This window comes from Anser anser (assembly GCF_964211835.1).
Source record: "Anser anser genome assembly, chromosome: Z".
Taxonomy (NCBI): Eukaryota; Metazoa; Chordata; class Aves; order Anseriformes; family Anatidae; genus Anser; species Anser anser.
Genome location: NC_139723.1, coordinates 14,433,526 through 14,451,913, shown reverse-complemented (window position 1 = coordinate 14,451,913; position 18,388 = coordinate 14,433,526). Strand labels below are relative to the sequence as shown.

Sequence of the window (18,388 nt, the reverse complement as noted above, 5' to 3'; positions counted from 1 at the left end):
CACGTGGACATGGCACTAAGGGATGTTACAGTGATGGGACTTGGTGGACTTCATGATCTTGAGACAGGGAACAAGGGAAAGCGGGTTGATTTTGCAGGTTTTAGCTAACACAGGGAGTATGTTGTATATCAACCATAAAGACAGGACTGAGGCGGGGAGTATGAGGACGGGATGACCCTAAAAGATAAGGGAAGAAAAGACTTCATACACACAGATAATAAAACCTGTAAAAGAAAAGAAGGGTCAGTTTAGAAGCAAGGAAGACTTCTGGCCTTCATCAAAAGACCACCAGAGTATGCTGGACAACCACCCAAGGACTCTAGCGCTCACGTGAACAGGGTTAGGAACATATGTTCATGATTCTTCAGGCACCTAATGAATATGCAAGAGACTTACAGGAAAGTGAGATGAATATGTATATATGCCATTAATATAAGCACCCTGGCAATAACCTTTGGCGTGTTACGTGGAGCAATCCCCCACACACCTGGTGCTGTAATGAAGAATACCTGCTTAATAACTTTACTTACTGTGTTTTCTCTGCATCCATCCTGAAGGTCTTTTTGAACTTCAACGATTCTGTGATTGTGTGGTTTACATTTAAACAACAAGCAAGTGGTGAAATTCCATTGATTTTGATGCCTGGTTTTTGACTGCAGCAAGTATCAGCAATTTCTAAAAGATCTTAGTTCTGCTGTTTCTCTGTGCTCGTTCAATCATAAGAGGTTTTGTGTGGTGGTTTAGTTTGGAAACAATATAAGGTAAAGGTACTTGCTATTTATCTGTAAAACTAAATGAAGCCTGAAACAGTGCACTTTCACTGTCTTGCATACAGATTATTTGGTCTCTAACCTGTCGTTATAAACTTCCTATTTTAAAAGCCCCTCCGTGAAGCACTGCAGCTAGCACAAACCTGCTTCCTCAGCTACATGCACCTGGGACTCCCTTCACAAGCAGTACCTTCTCCCTTGGTTTTTATGTCAGACGTGGGTTGGTTTGTTTGTTCGATTGTTTATTTTGGAGCTGTTCACCGTGAGCTTGCGGCCCTCTCCCCGGCTGTGGGGCGGGCATTACGCAGCTCCGCCCACCGCCCTCCCGCCGCCATCTTGTCGCCGCGCCGCCGCCATTTCGCCGCGCCGCACAGGGGCGGCTCCAGGGCGGGGGGGGGGCGGTGGAGCGCATGCGTGGTGTGGCGGAGGCCGGTCGGCGGGCGCGCAGGTGAGGTGAGGCGGGCGGCGGCGGTGGGCGCACGTCGCGGGCCGGGAGGGTTTTGGGCGAGTTGAGGAGCTGGGCGCCGGGTCTTGGGGGTGTGTGTCCTGTCCGAAGGCAAAACCAGCGCCTGGGCGGTGTGCAGGCTGCCCCCGGCGGGGGCTAACCTCGTTCTGTCGGGCCTGAGGGTGCGGTGACCGCCCTGAGGTGCGGCTGGGCGGGCTCTGTGGGGATATCTACGAGGAAAAAGTGGGATTTTGGGGCAGCGACAGCGGCGGGGCCCGGCGGGCTGAAACCGTGAGCAGCGCCTGGTGCTGGCCCACGTCTATCCTGGGCAGAGCGTGTTCATCAGCACACCTTCCTGGTGTATTTATTCTCCAAGCCCTTCAAGTGGGGAAGTGGCAGGGTTGTTGGCAGCTGCTAGGGCACACGTCCAGGAGGTTGTGCCTGAGGAGTGCGAGGCATTTTCCATCAATACACGCAGTTCAGTGCTCGAGGACTCATCTTGTGTCCCAGCCACCAGCGTGCCACCTGTAGGTAAAGGTCCCAGCCACCCGTAGCTGAAGGCAGTGTTTACCAGACATCAGCCTCCTTACAGTGGTTGGATGTTGTGCAGGCTCATGCTTGTGTAGTGAGTAAAGGGCACCCAAGGTCTGACACAGTGACATTTGTCATGCATGCTACATTGCTGTGTGGATGGCATGCGTATGAATTTCCTTTGTGAATGTAGTCTATAATGAAATATCAGGTGTAAAAGTCAGAGCTGTCTCGTAAAGTCTTACTTGGGAAACACAACAAAAAGTGGTCATAATGAATGCACTAATTATTATTTTTTTCTCTAAAACCTTTGTTTTTTAGGTAATGTAAGCATTTCAGTGATACACAAGAGAGGAAGCAGTCATGTCAGCTCTTTGTCCGCCACCATCTCCTGCAGTTGCTAAAACAGAGATCGCTTTGAATGGCGAGTCACCTTTATTAGCTGCCACTTTTGCTTACTGGGACAACATTCTTGGCCCCCGAGTGCGGCATATCTGGGCCCCAAAGACAGACCAGGTACTTCTCAGTGATGGTGAAATAACTTTTCTTGCTAACCACACCCTGAACGGAGAAATACTTCGGAATGCAGAAAGCGGTGCAATAGATGTGAAGTTCTTTGTCTTGGCAGAAAAAAGGGTTATAATTGTGTCTTTAATCTTTGATGGAAACTGGAATGGAGACAGAAGCACATACGGACTGTCAATTATACTTCCACAAAGCGAACTTGGCTTCTACCTACCTCTTCACAGAGTGTGCGTGGATAGGTTAACACACATTATAAGGAAAGGAAGAATATGGATGCATAAGGTAGGTTTGTTGTTTATTACTAAAAATAGTTGTCTTGAGCAAAACCAGGAATTAAGGTTTTGTGACACCTGTTATGTTAACACAAGAACTCAGAGGAGGTTGACCTCTCTACAAGGATAGGATTTTGAAGTTAGGAAGTTATCCATATGTCACCAAATTTGAGGCTGGGGTTTTTAGCCACATAATTTGCCCTGGGAATACTATTAAGTGTATACCAGGCTATTTAGTTAAATTAGCTGTCATGTAAAGTTTTTCGTCATTCTGAATTTGATTTAAGTCATTGCTTGTAACTATGTTAATTACTGTATTTAAGTGAGGTAGAATTGTAAATTTACAGCCTCTATTTATTTATTTATTTATTTTGCTATTGAGGTTCAAAACGGGAACTGATGGAATTAATGTCGTCATCCTATATATTATAGTCACTCTTTATTTATCAAAAAAGGGTATCAGCAAACAGTTTCGCAGGTGTTAAATTGCATTAAACTGATGGGAGAACCAAGAAAACATAGCTACTTTAGTCCAAATACTGCTACTTTTGAATCTGAAAAACTGAAAAAATACTAAAATTTTTCAAGAGTTGCAACTCGTACTTCTGGGTAATTACGGGTATTTCTTTATGAAAAGGAAATTATTATGTATTTTTGTTAAAAAAAAAAAAGCATTCTAATAATAAAAACAAAAAAAATCTCTGTTGTCTTAATGGAGTACAACCTGTCATAGAGCAATACATTGCATGTCAGCTGTAATATGTGTGGTGATGCATGGTTTTCCGGTAATGTTTTTCTTCCTCTTCTGTTTTGAGACCTCTAGTCAACGTATTTTAAACTTCCTTTTTAAGTGTTCTAATCTAATTAAGATTCCAAAAATAAGAAGCTGACATAAGTTTTGCATTGTCATTTCCTTTTTGTTACACTTTTTGTTAACAGTGTCCATTGTTTTCTGATATATTTCCTGATGATGGCTGGCAGTGTCTTCTTTCATGTTTGCTCTTGATAATCTAGGGGTTATTTTTTTGGAGTAAAGATAGGACATAAATCTTCATTTTCAATAGAGTAGAAAGAAATATTACATTCCTAATTCCTAAAAGAAATTGTTCACTGGATGTTAGTACTTTTGACACAAGTGAATGCTATCTCATGCTCTTGATTACATTGCTTCTCTGTCACTTAGTGTTTTCTCTACTGATGTCTTATGTGAATGGTCAAATAAGAATTGTCTGTTATTGTTAAATACTGTATGCCTTCACTCTTTTTTGACATTGACCCATATCAATCTGTTTCTGCAGTAAAAATGGCCCTCAAGTGGCTTTGAGAACAACAAAATGTTTTCTTCTAGTTCTCTCTGAAATTAGTCATGAAGTTCTTAAATCTTTTTCAGATTATCTTGAAGTAGCTAGGTGAACTAAATCAGCCACAACAACTCGAGATTCTAAAAGAGACATTTATTGTCTTTTATTTTTTTTATTTTTCTTCTTTGGAGGAAGATGAAAAGTGTTCCTGCGTATAACTGCACATCTACAGACTTACCTAGAAGACACTAAACTGCATTAAAAGTGTAAATTAAAATTTAGGCATGAGTTGTAGAATTACATTATTGAATGAAAACAGGCCCAAATACTATAGTTTGCTGTTTGAGGCAGTTCAGCAGCTATGGCTACAACAGCATACAAAAGGTTGAAATAGTATCTGAGAGGAGCTATGTATCTGCTCTGGTATATCTAATGGGTGTTGTGATTATCAGCTGTCACAACTTCTGTTCAGAGAGAAGGAACCTTCTGAACTCAAGGACTAGGAGAAACATGGAACAATGCTGAGACTGGCAAAGACAAGCAACTCCAATCAAGTCTTCTATGTGAGATTAGAAACCCCATATATTTAACTAAATCTTATGGTCTGGATGTTTGTCTAATAATTTGTAGCAGTTGTATTTCTAAAAAGAAGTGGCTTATGTCATTTGTTCAGCGTGGTCTTCATGAAGACTGACTTCTTTCAAAGCAAAAGATCTTCGTTATCGAGTATGTCTTACTGAAGTCAAAGCTCAAGGTGCCCCAAAGGAATAATCTGCCAAGTTCCAGTGTTATTTTTCACTGATGCTTCCTTAAGATGGTCGGATGAGTTTTACATCTGTTTTAGGGCAATTTACTGTAGTTTGCTACCTATTCATCTGCTCAAAAAACATTATGTGAACTCTTTTACCACTTGAGGTTGATCAACTTCAAGCAATTCAGCCACAACCATTAAGAAGGCAACAACTACTTAGTGTATAGCAAAAGCTATCATTATTTGTCTGCATCTTTGATTTTTTTACATACTGTATTGATTGTTCCAGTGATTAAGGCTCAGCTTGTGATCAGTCTGTTTTGAGAACTTTGTACGCTCTTTTGTGCAGTGTTTTGTGTAGTTTGAGGTTTCATGTCTCCTGTACTTGTCTACAAAACAATGTTTTGAAGACTTGTCATTGTCTCAAGATGTGGGAAGAAAAATGGTGAACACCTACCCTCCCCAGACATAATTTTCCTCATTCAAGAGATCTCATTTTTTTCTCTGGTTGCATCAGGAATCATCAGTCTGTACCTTACCCATTTGAAATAGAAATCCATAAAGTGGACTTCTGCACCATAGTCTGATCATATGGCATTTTCTTGGTCTGTAACGAAGAAAATGTTACTCTTTTGTCATTGCCATCACACACTCCTTTTCCTGCCACTCCTGCCCAAGCATGTGAGAGGTTTGGTGGGGTGTTGGTTTGTTCTCAGGGAACATTGATCTGTTTAAAATGACATCGCTTCCTACCAATATCAGCTCTGTAAAAGAAAAAAGACTTGAACACCGAAATTTGAACCTGAGAAGCATGACTCAACAGGGAAGAAATTGTTCCATATGACTGTTGTGTGCATACATATATAAACAAGTGCCAGAGCGTTTATAATTAACTGCTTCTCTTGCTCAGGAGAGGCAAGAACATTTCCAGAAGATTGTCTTGGAAGGCACGGAGAGAATGGAGGATCAGGTAAGACTGTCTGGTTGATGCGTATGGCCCACCACCACAAAACCGTTTGGCTGGATCTGGTGACTGTAGAAGTTGGTGCTGCTTCTTATCTTTGGGATCCAGGAAGATACTTTGGACTGGCTGGTGACCTGACATGCGCAGGAGACAAACTTTCTGAAGATAGGATGATGGAAGCTGTGAACAAATTGAAGGAAAATATATTTCATCACTTTGTGGGAGAAGTGGAAATCTATGAAGAATATTACCTTTCAGAAAAGGGAATTCATTTACTTGAACTTGAAGCTCTGTAAAGGTAGTAGCTTCCTAGATTTATGCTCTCCTCCTGTCAAGGGTAGTCTTTTACTAGGCTGTTTTACAGAGACGTACAGAGTCTGTCGTGTTGAAATGTGGTGGCAGACTTAACACGTAAGATTGTGAAAAGACTTCGATTTCTGAAACTGTAAATACAAAATTGTGGCTTTGGTTTTCTTGTGAAAAGATGAAATCAGATAAATCAGATAAATAATTTCACATGCTAATAAATAATAGCCTGGTTTTGGTTTCCTGTCATCAAAATGTCAGATCTTGGATCTATAAATGTTTAACAGTAATTGTATGTAATACAATATGATCAGATTATCTCATTCCAAATACGTCTTGTGTGGGCAGATCAAAATGATTGGGAAAATTAGCATAGGACCCTGAAAATGTATTTTAGACATGATGTTGAAAAGTGAAATGCATGTTTCCGGTTCATAATGAATGATAAGCAAAACCAAAGAAGTCTGTGTATCAGTTGACACCCACAACCGCACTTTGAAACAATAGGAAGTTAAAGATGTTTTGCATGTAATTTGATTTTAAAGATGTTTTTGCATGTTAGAGATTGGACCAGGTGATCTTACAGGTCTTTTCCAACCTAAGTGATTCTATAATTCAATAATATTGCAAGTTTATGTTACTAGTAATTTCTTATACCGCACTTCAGGCATTTTATTTACTGCACAGGGCCAAAGCATCATTCCAATGCTGACAGGAGAAGTCATTCCTGTAATGGAGCTCCTTTCATCTATGAAATCACACAGTGTTCCAGAAGAAATAGATGTAAGTTCCTATGTTCTTTGCATTCTGAATAAGAGAAAGACACCGCCAATCTAATTTGCTACTCTCTTTGGCAGAAAAAAAAAAAAAAAACAGCCCACAGTTGTCATAAATTCGTGTATCCTTCTGCTGCTTCGCATCAAGTTCTCCTAAATGCTGTAGGGAATGGTATAACAGTTTTAGTTTGGTAAATGCTAACAGTACTAGCAGTGTTTTTTATGGTTAGGACTTAGCAAAATGGACTGCCTGCGGTGACATGTTTCCTAAGAGCCATGTGGAAAGGCTATTTGATGAAAAACAAATGAGGAGGTAGATGGCCTTAATGTTGATATCTGTTCCAGTGGTTTAGTGTTCTCATGAAAAAAGTAGGAATGATTTCACATGGACTAGGTTAAAGTATTCTGGACAAGACTTTAAGAAAAAACACTGGGAGGAATCTTGTTGTCATTGTCGGTGGGAAAAAATAATAATTGAGTGGCTTTCTTATTTTCAAAATGCTTTGGGTAAGTCAGAAGGTCTTTTTAAGGTTGTCCTTTTCTGGCAGTCTTACAATGTACCTTAAATAGATCCCAAACCGTTCCCACCTATCAAAAAACAATATCATTTAATTCTAAGGTGTTCTAGATCATTTTCTAACATTTGTTTATGTTTATTTGCATTTCAGATAAGTGACACAGTGTTAAATGATGATGACATTGGGGATAGTTGCCATGAAGGATTTCTTCTCAAGTACGAATTTCTGTTTTGACTTATGCTGTAGTAAAATTGATTAAACTTGTGTGTGTGTGTATATATCTGTATGTGCATGTGAACATGTATTTTATTAGTTTTCTTCATAGGAGGGGGTATATTGATATGTGTTTGACTTCTACAGCATTTCTTAGACAAAAATCTCAAGAAGTTATTTTCTTCTTAAAAGAATGGTTCTGGGCTAGTAGCTGCAGCTGTTCGACTGTGTTGTCAGTCATTTGCTTGAAAATAGAATTCCTATCAAATACAATTTTTGCTTGACCCTTTGTCTATGAAGTTCTGAGTCAAATTCTTACATCTATGAATTACCCAAAACACTGAGTCATGTCTAATGCATTAATTACGAATAAAAGTATTAATGCCATGGCATGTGGAGCGCCTATTATTAAAATATCCATTTTTATCTTTTTTCCCCCATTTTTGATGCATAACTGGAAGTAGTTGCACTTCAGAGCAACTTGGTCTCTTCATATAGGAAAGTATATTTCGTAAGTTTTAACTGGTGTTGGTTTCAGAACATCTCCTATATAACACACTTAGTGCCAAAGAGTTTGTAGTCTACTTAAACAGCATCACATTCTCTTTTCAGCGCTGCACAAATTCATGTGTTAAATTAACTAATTCTTCACAATAATGTTTTATTCGGTTTTCTGGAGAATTTAGGATTTCTTCGGGTTTTCAGTCTTATAAGACAATCTTTCAGAAAAAATGAGGTGAATGTTATGGAATGAGTTATTGTAAATAACTAGAGCTATTGATTCTACAATGGTGAGCTATTCTCATAAGAGATGTAGATTTTTGGGGCGTGTAATAGACTGGGGATAACAAAGGGTGTCAGTTCTCTCTTTGCGCTACTACTTCTTCATGGAAATTTTGTCCAGATAAGGAAAGAATAACCTCTCTATTTGTGTGAAGGGTTGAAATGTGTGCTTTTTAGAGGGAAGCAAAGCTTGTTAACTCATCTAGGCTCAGATTTTGAGTCTTGAATGTAGTGTTGGAATGGATTTCTATGTCATATAAGAATTGGATTAAGGAAAATGAACTGCCATTTTAACAATACCAACTTGTAAAATAAAATCAAAGTTTTAGTAACTTCTAAATGAAACAACACTGCTGTTTTTGCCCCAAAGGAAGAATTCAAGTGGCCTTAAATCCAACTTAAAAATAAAATTGGTAAGATAAATAGTAACAAGTCCAGTATAAAGCCCATCTCCAGGACTTCAGAGTCTGAGTCTAGCTGTTACAGTCCTTACCAGTTAGAAGTGTTTATTAGAACTGGTTAATCACCTTACAAGGCATCCTTCAGTAAGATAAGATAATTATACTTCCATATATCGATAGGTATTGGAGAAAACTATCTAATAGTATCTCGACTTTTTGAAACTGTAGTCCAGTTATGGGTTTGAGAAGGTGGGGTGTAAGGGGAGGGTGGGGAAAGGAACCTGAGTTTGCTAAGGATAGGTTAAGAGTTCCCATGGTTAGTCCTGGCATACTTACTGCACCCTCCAAACGTAAGATAAACTAAATCATGTCTTTGCTGATGGCAGCTCATGAGACAAGATCACCCAACTCCCAGCTTGCCTGGCTGTATTCCAAGGGACTCGAGTTTATGAAGCACTCTTACCCTTGTAGTTGCCAAATTAGCACAGTTTACCTGCCAGGTCTCCCAAAACTAGGTTCTGATCCACAGTTGTGTCAAAAAAAAAAATGAGGACAGGTCATATTTCAAGATGCTTTCAGATCCTTTGTTATTAATATTTCTTCCATTGCTTCAGATTAATTGTTTTATATTGATTCTTTAATACAGTTAGATAATAATTTTTATTCGCTCTGTAAGTGGTGTTTGGAGGTTCTGTCTGGCAGTCTTTTTATTCACCAAACTGAAAATACAGATATTGCTGGACTTTAGATTTCAGCAGTACCTATGTACGTTTGTGAGGGCTATGCTATAGACCTATAGTATAACTTTCAGCCCTTAATTCCTATTGTAAAGATGATAATGGTTTTATTTGAAAAGTCTGATTAAATTTATTAACCTATGTTTGGTTTTATTTGCAGTGCAATTAGTTCACATCTGCAGACCTGTGGTTGTTCTGTAGTTGTAGGAAGCAGTGCAGAAAAAGTTAATAAGGTAATACAGTTCTTAATAAATGAAACTTAAATGCTGATTATAAGTAGTGTTAGTGTGTTATTTGAAAAAAAGTTTTTTAAACAAACATACTTTAGGTTGAAGAAGGAGAGGATATTGTCTTGGTTTTCTTCTGTTGATTGCTCTAGCAGTTGATAATTCTGCCAGAAAATTGCCTTATCAGTTGTATTCTGAAAACTATAAGAAAACCAGTGAATTTAATGTAATTGATACTGTTATAAATAAGTTCTAATTGACTCTGAGCTTCTAAAGTAAGTTTTGCTAGCTAAAATGTACTATCTGAACAGATTACAGCTGACTGTAACTGTAACCAGTTCCAGAAGAACCAGAGAGGCAAAATACAGATATAAACACCTAAAATTGAGTACTGTAACAAACCAAAAAAAAACAACTCAGTGTGTCAGCAAGCTTGGTGGAGCATGTGCAGAATTTATTAGTAGGGATGATACTTAGGAGCCTTCAGGTCTAGATAAAAAAAGCATCATTAGCTGTTCTCTTAATGGAGAAAAAGCAGAATGTATATATGTTCCAATAGTCCATGTGGAGGAAAAAAGGTCACTTTTGGAATCAGTCATTTCAGAACAGGAACGTAATTACATTTTTGTGGTAGACATAATTTTTGCCATGCTGTTTTTGCCCATTATCAAATACTGAATTTGAACTGATATAAAATTATAACCTGCTCTGCTTTTTCTCTACTTTTTTTGTGTAAATGGAGAGTTTCTTAATGCTTATTTTAAGATGAGTATGTGAAGGAAAAATCAAATGAAGAAATGTTCCTTATTCAGAATTCTCCAAGTACTTTTTGTACATGTTTTTTTGATTATACCAAACTGATTGCTTCAGATAAATTGAAAGCAATTTTTGGAAGAGATACACTTGTATTTACTTGCCATTGAAATATATCTTAAAGTGTATTTCTTTATAGTATTCTGCGATGTATTGGCATTTTGTTCAGAAAGATTTGCCTTTGACTTGCATTTAATTAGGCTGTTACTCCATCCCTTCTAATAAAAGTGCTGGTTAGTTTTCAGTTAGGATATTCGGAGACAAATCATTGAAGAAAGTGTTATTTTCTTAGAGAGAAAATGTATTTCACTAAATCAATTGCCTCTCTATGTTCACAGTTGAGTCCTTTAATAAACCGCATTGATTCAGAATATCCCTGCAACTGGGAATGAAAAGAAGGATTTTATAAAAATGTGCAGTCCTACAGCTTTTTAGGCATTAGGCACCACTGCACTTAATGAGTATACCAGTACTGCTGTGAGGGTAAGGTTCTTTGTAGTTATGTAGCATGATAAGTTTTCAATTTACACTACGGCCTCTGGGCAAAGCAGTAACAATAGTTCCCCATTCTAAGACCATGACAAAGCTTCTACTGCAGTGCATGTGGTGAAGCAGTATATTTAGGTAACTTCATTTTTTGATAGGAAATCTTTCTGCATGTTGGGCTTTTCTGTCTGACTTTTCTTTTAATAGTGTTGTAATAGTCATTGTGTTCTAGTCTGTTTAGTAAGACTGAAACCTTCCTTTGAAAAAAATAATTCTTGCAGTTGATGCTTTTTTGATATATATATGTTTGATTGCTTCAGTGTCAAATAAAATAAAGTGAGTCTTTATAGTATATATTCATTATATAATATATACAATTATATAATGTATATTTTATAGTATGCAGGGTTCTCTGCTGCAGTGTAACATACCTTCTTGTAAAAAGATTCAGAAAATGTAAGGCATCTTCAGTAAACCTGTGTTCTGAAATACGCTCTTCACGACGCTTTACAATAATCTAGAGAAAGAATGCATTGTTTTGTGTGGTTTTGGCAGTAGTGTTTAAGCATCTCTGATCAAATAAGTGATAAATGCTGGTGCTCAATTAAAATAACTATGAGAAACAAAGGAACCTGAGAAAAGAAAAATCTCAGTCCTCAGCTGGTCAGCTAACCATAGTTAATACACATAATTTTAGTGATGTAAAATTTGCACATTACTAAGTTACGTGCAAACATATTATTAAGCATAATAACTAATAAAAAGGCTTAGGTGTCTAAATGGTTATGAGTGTGTGTAACAATGTATTGATAAGCTGAGTAGTTAAAGAAGCAGTCTAGAAGAATGTGAGTCTCAAGATCTGTTCTGGACAAATTTATTTAAAATTGCACAGGCTCTTATCAGTAGTGTGGCCGTTGTGTTATGGTGCTATGTTTTGAAGTAATTCATTTCTTTATAGTATACCTTAGCTTTCCTTAAAGTAAAAAATTAAAAAAAAAAAAACAACACCTACTGCAGGCAAAAACATTAGTCAGAACATGTATGTTTGACTACGAGACAGGATTATATGTTTGTATTTGGAGATGATTGTCTGCAGGGGTTGGAGCATAGAAGCTTAAAATAATAAAGTACCTTTGTTGATTTTAATGGAGAGTTTGAGCAAATTAATGAGGAAATAAGCATGGATGCTTATTTAGAAAATTAAATGTGCCTCATTGGAGACAATAGCTGACATTTCAATATGGAACAAGAGGCTTAAAAGGCTAGGAAATTAATCACAGTAACTTACATTTATGTAATACGAAGAGGCATCAAAAGGCAAAAGTTTTTTGTTCTACATAGTTGGCTAAAAATGTTGCCAAAAAATTTAGGCTTTCCTCTTCATTTGACAAGAAGTTGGACTTGCATGGCTTACATCTTAATTATTTAAGCATGTCACTATTCTCTGATGTTACTCAAGTTTTCTTTTTTCTAATAAGCAGGATGAAGTCAGAAATAGTATTTGAAGATCACTTAGTTCCTTACATTTTCTTGTTTTTTTTGAACCTGTTCTTTTTAATGCAGATTGTGAGAACATTGTGTCTGTTTCTTACACCGTCAGAGCGGAAGTGTTCCAGACTCTGTAGAAATGAGTCTTCGTTCAAATATGAGTCAGGGCTTTTTGTTCAAGGCTTACTCAAAGTAAGTTCACTTAGTAAAATTCTATTCTGTGTGTAAGAACATTCTTCAGTATACGTGGATATGTGCACATATGATAAGCACATACATAATCGCATTCATGTTTGAAGAAATATGTCTTCACTTGAGTTCTTCTTGGTGCTAGAGCTGGCTTATGACTCTTGCATGTTAGAATTCTAAACCAGTCTTTTCTCTACCCAGAAATTTCTTGTGTTGAGTATTGATCAGAATTATTCCTATACTTAATACAATAATAATACTTTGCCTTCTTGGGGCTAGAATTCAAGAAGGCATTCAGTTTCTGTGTTACATCAATAAAAAAGAACAGTCCATCAGTCTATGGTTTCCAAGTTTATTAAAAGGGCTGTAGCAATTAGTGAAGGTAAATAGAAAAGTAATACTTCTTGCTCTAATGAGCAGTCTAAACTTGACAGGTAAATATCGTATTGTAATGTTAATGGGTTCAAGAACCGGATGATGCAATGGAGTACACAGGATACCTCAGTACCTCTTTTCACCATTACATTAACGGAATCGTGTGGTATTGAAGACATTTGGCTGGCTACAGCCATGATTTCTTTCAAACAAAATACGTCTACACAAATGGGATTTGAAATGTAGGCATGTTTTCCTATTGCTTTGTTCCAATTTTGTTTTGTTTTGTTTTTAAGTAACTAGAAGAGTTTTGTTTTGTTTTGACTAAAACAGGATGCAACAGGAAGCTTTGTGTTGCCCTTCCGTCAAGTAATGTATGCTCCATATCCCACAACACATATAGATGTAGATGTCAATACAGTAAAGCAGATGCCCCCGTGTCATGAGCACATCTACAACCAACGACGGTATATGAGGTCCGAGCTGACAGCATTTTGGAGAGCTAATTCAGATGAAGAAATGTCTCAAGATCCTATTATCCACACAGATGAGAGTTTCACACCTGATTTGTATGTACTTCCCTCCCAAGCCTCTTAAAGTTACTTGATTTGAGATGAAAGAATAAGGTGTAAAGCATGCTTTCTAATACAAAAAAGTACTGGAGGGTTTTTTTGTTGTTGTTTTGTTTGTTTTCTTGTTAGAAGCTTCTTCAGCTCTGTTGGTTGTGTTCTGCAGAATTTAGGAGTTCTGTGAGTGGTTTTGTTGCATTAAGTGTTACTGAAATCCAGTGATACTGACAGTGTTATGGTAATTTTGTTGCCTGTTTTAAATAGCATATTCCAGAGCCAAGTGTACTTGGCAAGTCCCAGTGGCTTTTCTGGGTTTAATGCATTTCTCCTGAAAGTTCTGCTTAAAAGTTCTTCATTACCTTTAAGTAACAGGATTATAATTCACTCAAATTTTGAATGCACTTTCAATTTCTGCCAGATTGTAACAAGCAATAGTATTATGTGCACAACTGCTGGACATTGCTATCTCTTCATGTCATTACCTCACATATTTGTTTGCTTTTTATTTTTTTCTTTAGAAATGTCTTTCAAGATATCCTGCATCGAGATACACTAGTAAAAGCCTTTCTGGATCAGGTAATAATTCCTTTTTCAGAAAGAACAAGAACTAGAGAACAGTATTTTGAGCTCTTAGTAACAGGTAATTTAACATGAATAGATGTTTTGTTGGTGTGGTACCTCTTTTTTTCATACACGTGCTGTGATTCTTTTCTGCATAGCTAGAGAAGGCATCAAGAACTGACCATTTAAAATGTCTGTCTGGTAACACAAATGATTTAAAAATGCTTAAGTGTCATTTGTAATAATATAGTACTGAAACTACTTTTTATATATGGAAAACAGTTCCTTTTTTTAGTTTGATGTTTAAGAGTGTCTACAATTACAGTATTGAATAAGCTACCTGAGATCCATTTCAGATCATTTTTAGAAGGAAAATAGTACTTTATCCAAATAAAATTGTAAAAAAAAAAGAATGGTAAAAGTTTAATACATTACATCTGAGCAGCAAGAAAACTGAAAATGAATCTTGAGTATGCTTACAAATCTGCTGCTAATATGCTTGCTTTGCTATAATTAGGAACATGTTACATGTGTATGCACGTTTCTTTATATTCCACATTCTTAAAATGATTCTTGAATTTCCGTGTCTTAGCTGATTTTCTCATATAATTTTTAACAGATCTTTCATCTGAAACCTGGCTTGTCTCTGAGGAGTACATTCCTTGCACAATTTCTGCTAGTCCTTCACAGAAAAGCCTTAACTTTAATAAAATACATAGAGGATGACACGTAAGTGAACAGATAATATAAAGCAGGCTTTGAGAAACTTAACTTTGTTCTTTTTTACAAACCCTCTTTTTGTTTTCTTTCAGGCAAAAAGGAAAAAAACCTTTTAAGTCTCTTCGTAGCTTAAAGATTGATCTTGACTTAACAGCAGAGGGCGATCTTAACATAATAATGGCTTTGGCTGAGAAGATTAAACCGGGTCTACATTCCTTCATCTTTGGGAGGCCGTTCTACACTAGCTTACAGGAACGTGATATGCTAATGACGTTTTAAAGCTCTTCACTGTTAATGTGTAATATCGCAGCCTTGCATGGCACTAAAAGAAATCTGTCAGTGTGAACACCACACTTGTGACACTCATTGACCTGATTTAGAATGGATCAGCAGGAATCAAGTAACACTACAATCTGTCTGAAGCAGGAGGGGGTCATGTCAGAGGGAATATCAGCATAGCGAGGAAAGCATGATTTTAATGAATTCATCTCTTCTGTGTGCTTTTTTTAACAGTAAAAGTAAACATTACTGAAAGTTCCTTTGCCATATGGGCTTACTAGGTAAATTTGAACATGTTGTGGTGTATGACAAAGGGAGGCACTTTTATCTTCTTTCCCCTCAGATTTCCTTCAAGTGTGTGTCTGTTTTTCCCCATTCTGCTGTGTCAGTAAAGAAAACAATGAGTATGTCCTCTCTAATCAAGAGAGGTCAGGGGATAGGAGCTTTTCCAGAGTTTCAAAGAGTTTTTAAATGTGTTTGTTCTTATGTACGTGGTACAATTCTGAAATATGCTTTCCTTTATCTCCCTTTTAAACACTACTGGCTCCGTTTGCAGCGTTTAAAGGTGTGGGGATTTTTTGTTTGTTTGTGGGTTTGTTTTTCTTTGCTGTTTTTAAATATACTACACAGTGTTCCTGTGGGTGAACTGTTGGCTATTCGCAGCATAAATAGCAGCACTCTGCCCATGGGAACTGGGTCATTATTTAAGCTGCATCATGCATGTAAATGCCAACCAGGATATTCTGCCACAGATTGTTGGCCATCCTGCGGTTAAGTATTCAGTGATCCAGCATAATTGAGCTCTTTCAAAACACAAAGCAGGAAACCTGTGTCATTCAGCAGAGTTGTCTGTCTTTTTGTCTAAATTGCTTCTGCTTTGTCTATTGTCAATTAAAATAAGGTTCAGATTAAAGTATTAGACCTTTCCAAAGAACACCATGCTGATAGCCAAACTAAAAGATAAAAATAATTCTTTTTACATTGCCATTAATATATTTAGTAATCCTTAATTCAGAGAGCAGCACAGCTGTGAACTAATATGATTATCATTTTACTAAGTGAATTTAAGTCAATAATAGTGCCAGTCTTTTTAGTTCATAGTTAGCACACGTTCAACTTTGCTTTACTTGAAAAGAAAAAATAGGGAGGTCCAAAAACTCATCTCTTTGTATGCCTCAACCTTTCTTTCTCAATAACATGAAAAGAGGTGCAATGTCAAGGTAACCAGACCTATTTTTTTTGACAGTTCTGACACATTTGGTGTGTTATATGGAAATCAGTGATACATCTGCACTGCATGATGTTATATTCCTGCCTCCGTCCAAAAAGATAAATATATTTGTTTCATGTTTTAGTGTAACCTCATAACTCTATATTCCTCGTAAAGGAGATACCCTTGTGATTTGAGAAGCTGCTGTTGCTTATTGCTTAAACTGTACATAGCAGTCCTTCATGAACAGGTTCCTGTTTTCAAAATAGCTTTTTAGCATCTTATTCATGCATAAGAGTTAACAACTCAGACCCAAAACTTCCTGAAATGTCCAATACTCAGTTCATAAAAGGAATGTCTTCTTTTTTTTCACGTGTCCAGAATTCCTTTATATTTCCTGAAAAAAGAAAAAATTTACGATTAAATATTTAAATCTTCTGAAACAAGTGGAACTCAGCCCCTGCTGCATACCATTTTTTGTGAATAAAAATCAGCTGCGTTAACTGGATGATTATATTGTGTAGCCGTTACACAATGTAATGTAGTCCTTAGGCTATATTCTGTAGCCTCTTTTTTTTTTTTTGCTTTACATGTATGTTGGATTCCTGCAATGTGAGGTCAGCACATCAACCAAAGAACTTGTCAGGCATACAATGACAGAAGTTACTTGTGCTGAAATTATTTCTGTTTTACTGACATTATCCTTTTCTTTTGCATTTTCAGTCAATTTATCCATTAGAAAAGAGCCTGATTGCTAAGTTTTACTCTCATGTCTAAGATTGTGGGGGAAAAAATGTAATAAACACTTCTAACGTAGAAGTTGTGTTTGAGGTCTAAACAGCTTTAAATGTGCAGCTGAAATCACTTCATAGGCATTGCAAACTTAACACTGACACTACTAACAATAAAGCTCTGTTTGTTTACAGAATGTGCTGTCACTTTGAAATGACTAAAAGCTGGAAACTTAATTGCTACCTTTGTTACACAACTGTCACAAGTGCAGAATGTATAGTGAAGTAAGTTATTAAATGCATCTGCATGTTGTGTTGTAAATCTTGCTCAGGAAAAAAGTATTCTAAGAAAATTCATGCAATTTTTTTTATTTTAATTTCTGCTGATTTTTTTCATAGAATTTCTGTATGTTACAGGATCGTGATCCTTTATTCTTTGAAATAAAGAAGAAATGTTCTTCCTTCTTGTTATATTAAAAATGTGTATATTTGGGGATGGTGGGTCTTAGAATGTCACTGGTGGACAATTATGTTACTAACTCTGTGTCTGATTGTATTCATTTCAAAATCACAATAAGTTTCCCAACTTTGTTCTTTTATTTCTGTGAAGGACTCATTCATTTCCAGACATGACTTGCTAGGTCTCTGATGTACTTAAGTAAGAATCTAGCCTCTACTTCTGAGAATTTAGAAGTGTTTTTAGAAGTTCACTACTAGCCATCAGCAAATACCTTTCTTCAGGGTTCTGGTTCCTTACAGCCTAAGGAATATACTAACTTTGTTTCTTTCAGTTGGATTTGGAAAGGAATAGTGTTACAGAGCATTTTTAGCAGTATATTTTCTCCGATCCTGATTCCTGGTGTTTGCAAATTTATAAAGTTAGCACAGGAAGACATCATCTGATGCTTATCTGGAATGTATGTTTCTCAGGACTGCAGAGGACTTCTCCAATCTGTATAAATACATCACAAAGAGAAATGAAAGTGGTCCAAAATATGAGGGCTGTCTCATACAAACATGTTGCTTACTCCTAATGTGTAATTGGAGTTGGTCCATTGGAATGTACTTTGCCCTTCCCTCAACAATAAAGAGAAAGAAAATGAAAACAAACAAAGGTAGTATGTAGAGTGGCTTTTTGCACCTGGTAGAGCATTGCTGTGTAGTTTACCTTTGTCCTGGCATACTGTTAAGCTGTAACTGTTACGCCTCCTACTTGGGCAAAACACCAAGGAAAGTCCCTGGCAGTCTGTCCTTCTTTTCCAGGCTGTCCATGTGATATTTGTTTTAAAGGAAGTAATTCTCCTGTCAAAGCCAGGCTCTTATATGAATGTCTAGAGTTTTCAAACACAGAAGACCTCAGTTAAACTTCAGAAGTAATGATGAAAAAGATGAAAATGGGACACAATCCTAATAATGACTATCAAGTAAGTCTGACTTCAGTTCTAAC

The 18,388-nt window shown here is 37.0% G+C and overlaps 1 protein-coding gene and 1 long non-coding RNA gene across 10 annotated transcripts in view; one reads left to right on the top strand and one right to left on the bottom strand.

The window, feature by feature from the left end:
- The window catches only part of LOC310889089, a 30,838-nt gene extending 29,915 nt beyond the window's left edge, over window positions 1-923 (bottom strand). For both annotated transcript variants that reach the window (XR_014576372.1, XR_014576373.1), the window contains exon 1: window positions 531-923. This is a non-coding gene — a long non-coding RNA (uncharacterized lncRNA). The remainder of the gene's footprint in view (window positions 1-530) is intronic.
- A 164-nt stretch (window positions 924-1,087) lies between these two features.
- Window positions 1,088-18,055, top strand: C9orf72 (C9orf72-SMCR8 complex subunit). 8 transcript variants are annotated; one of them, XM_083816071.1, is made up of 11 exons: window positions 1,088-1,218; window positions 2,068-2,553; window positions 5,506-5,565; window positions 6,553-6,648; window positions 7,310-7,374; window positions 9,454-9,526; window positions 12,383-12,499; window positions 13,205-13,440; window positions 13,959-14,016; window positions 14,621-14,730; window positions 14,814-18,055. In XM_083816071.1, the coding sequence occupies exons 2-11, from the start codon at window positions 2,110-2,112 to the stop codon at window positions 14,998-15,000; spliced, it is 1,446 nt and encodes a 481-aa protein (XP_083672197.1). In that variant the 5' UTR covers window positions 1,088-1,218; window positions 2,068-2,109; the 3' UTR covers window positions 15,001-18,055. The 8 variants fall into 8 exon arrangements, with proteins under 8 accessions (XP_083672197.1, XP_083672201.1, XP_083672204.1 ...); XM_083816072.1 differs by having other exon boundaries at window positions 1,097-1,223; XM_083816073.1 differs by lacking the exon at window positions 1,088-1,218 and adding an exon at window positions 1,224-1,307.
- Window positions 18,056-18,388: the final 333 nt, after the last annotated feature.

What these genes read in the sequence shown, in the direction of transcription:
- C9orf72 (XM_083816071.1), top strand. Translation starts at nt 2,110, where the DNA reads ATGTCAGCTCTTTGTCCGCCACCATCTCCTGCAGTTGCTAAAACAGAG. An exon ending in CGGAGAGAATGGAGGATCAG is followed by an intron (nt 5,566 to 6,552) that starts GTAAGACTGTCT and finishes TTTACTGCACAG; the next exon opens with GGCCAAAGCATCATTCCAAT. An exon ending in GAGAGTTTCACACCTGATTT is followed by an intron (nt 13,441 to 13,958) that starts GTATGTACTTCC and finishes TTTTTTCTTTAG; the next exon opens with AAATGTCTTTCAAGATATCC.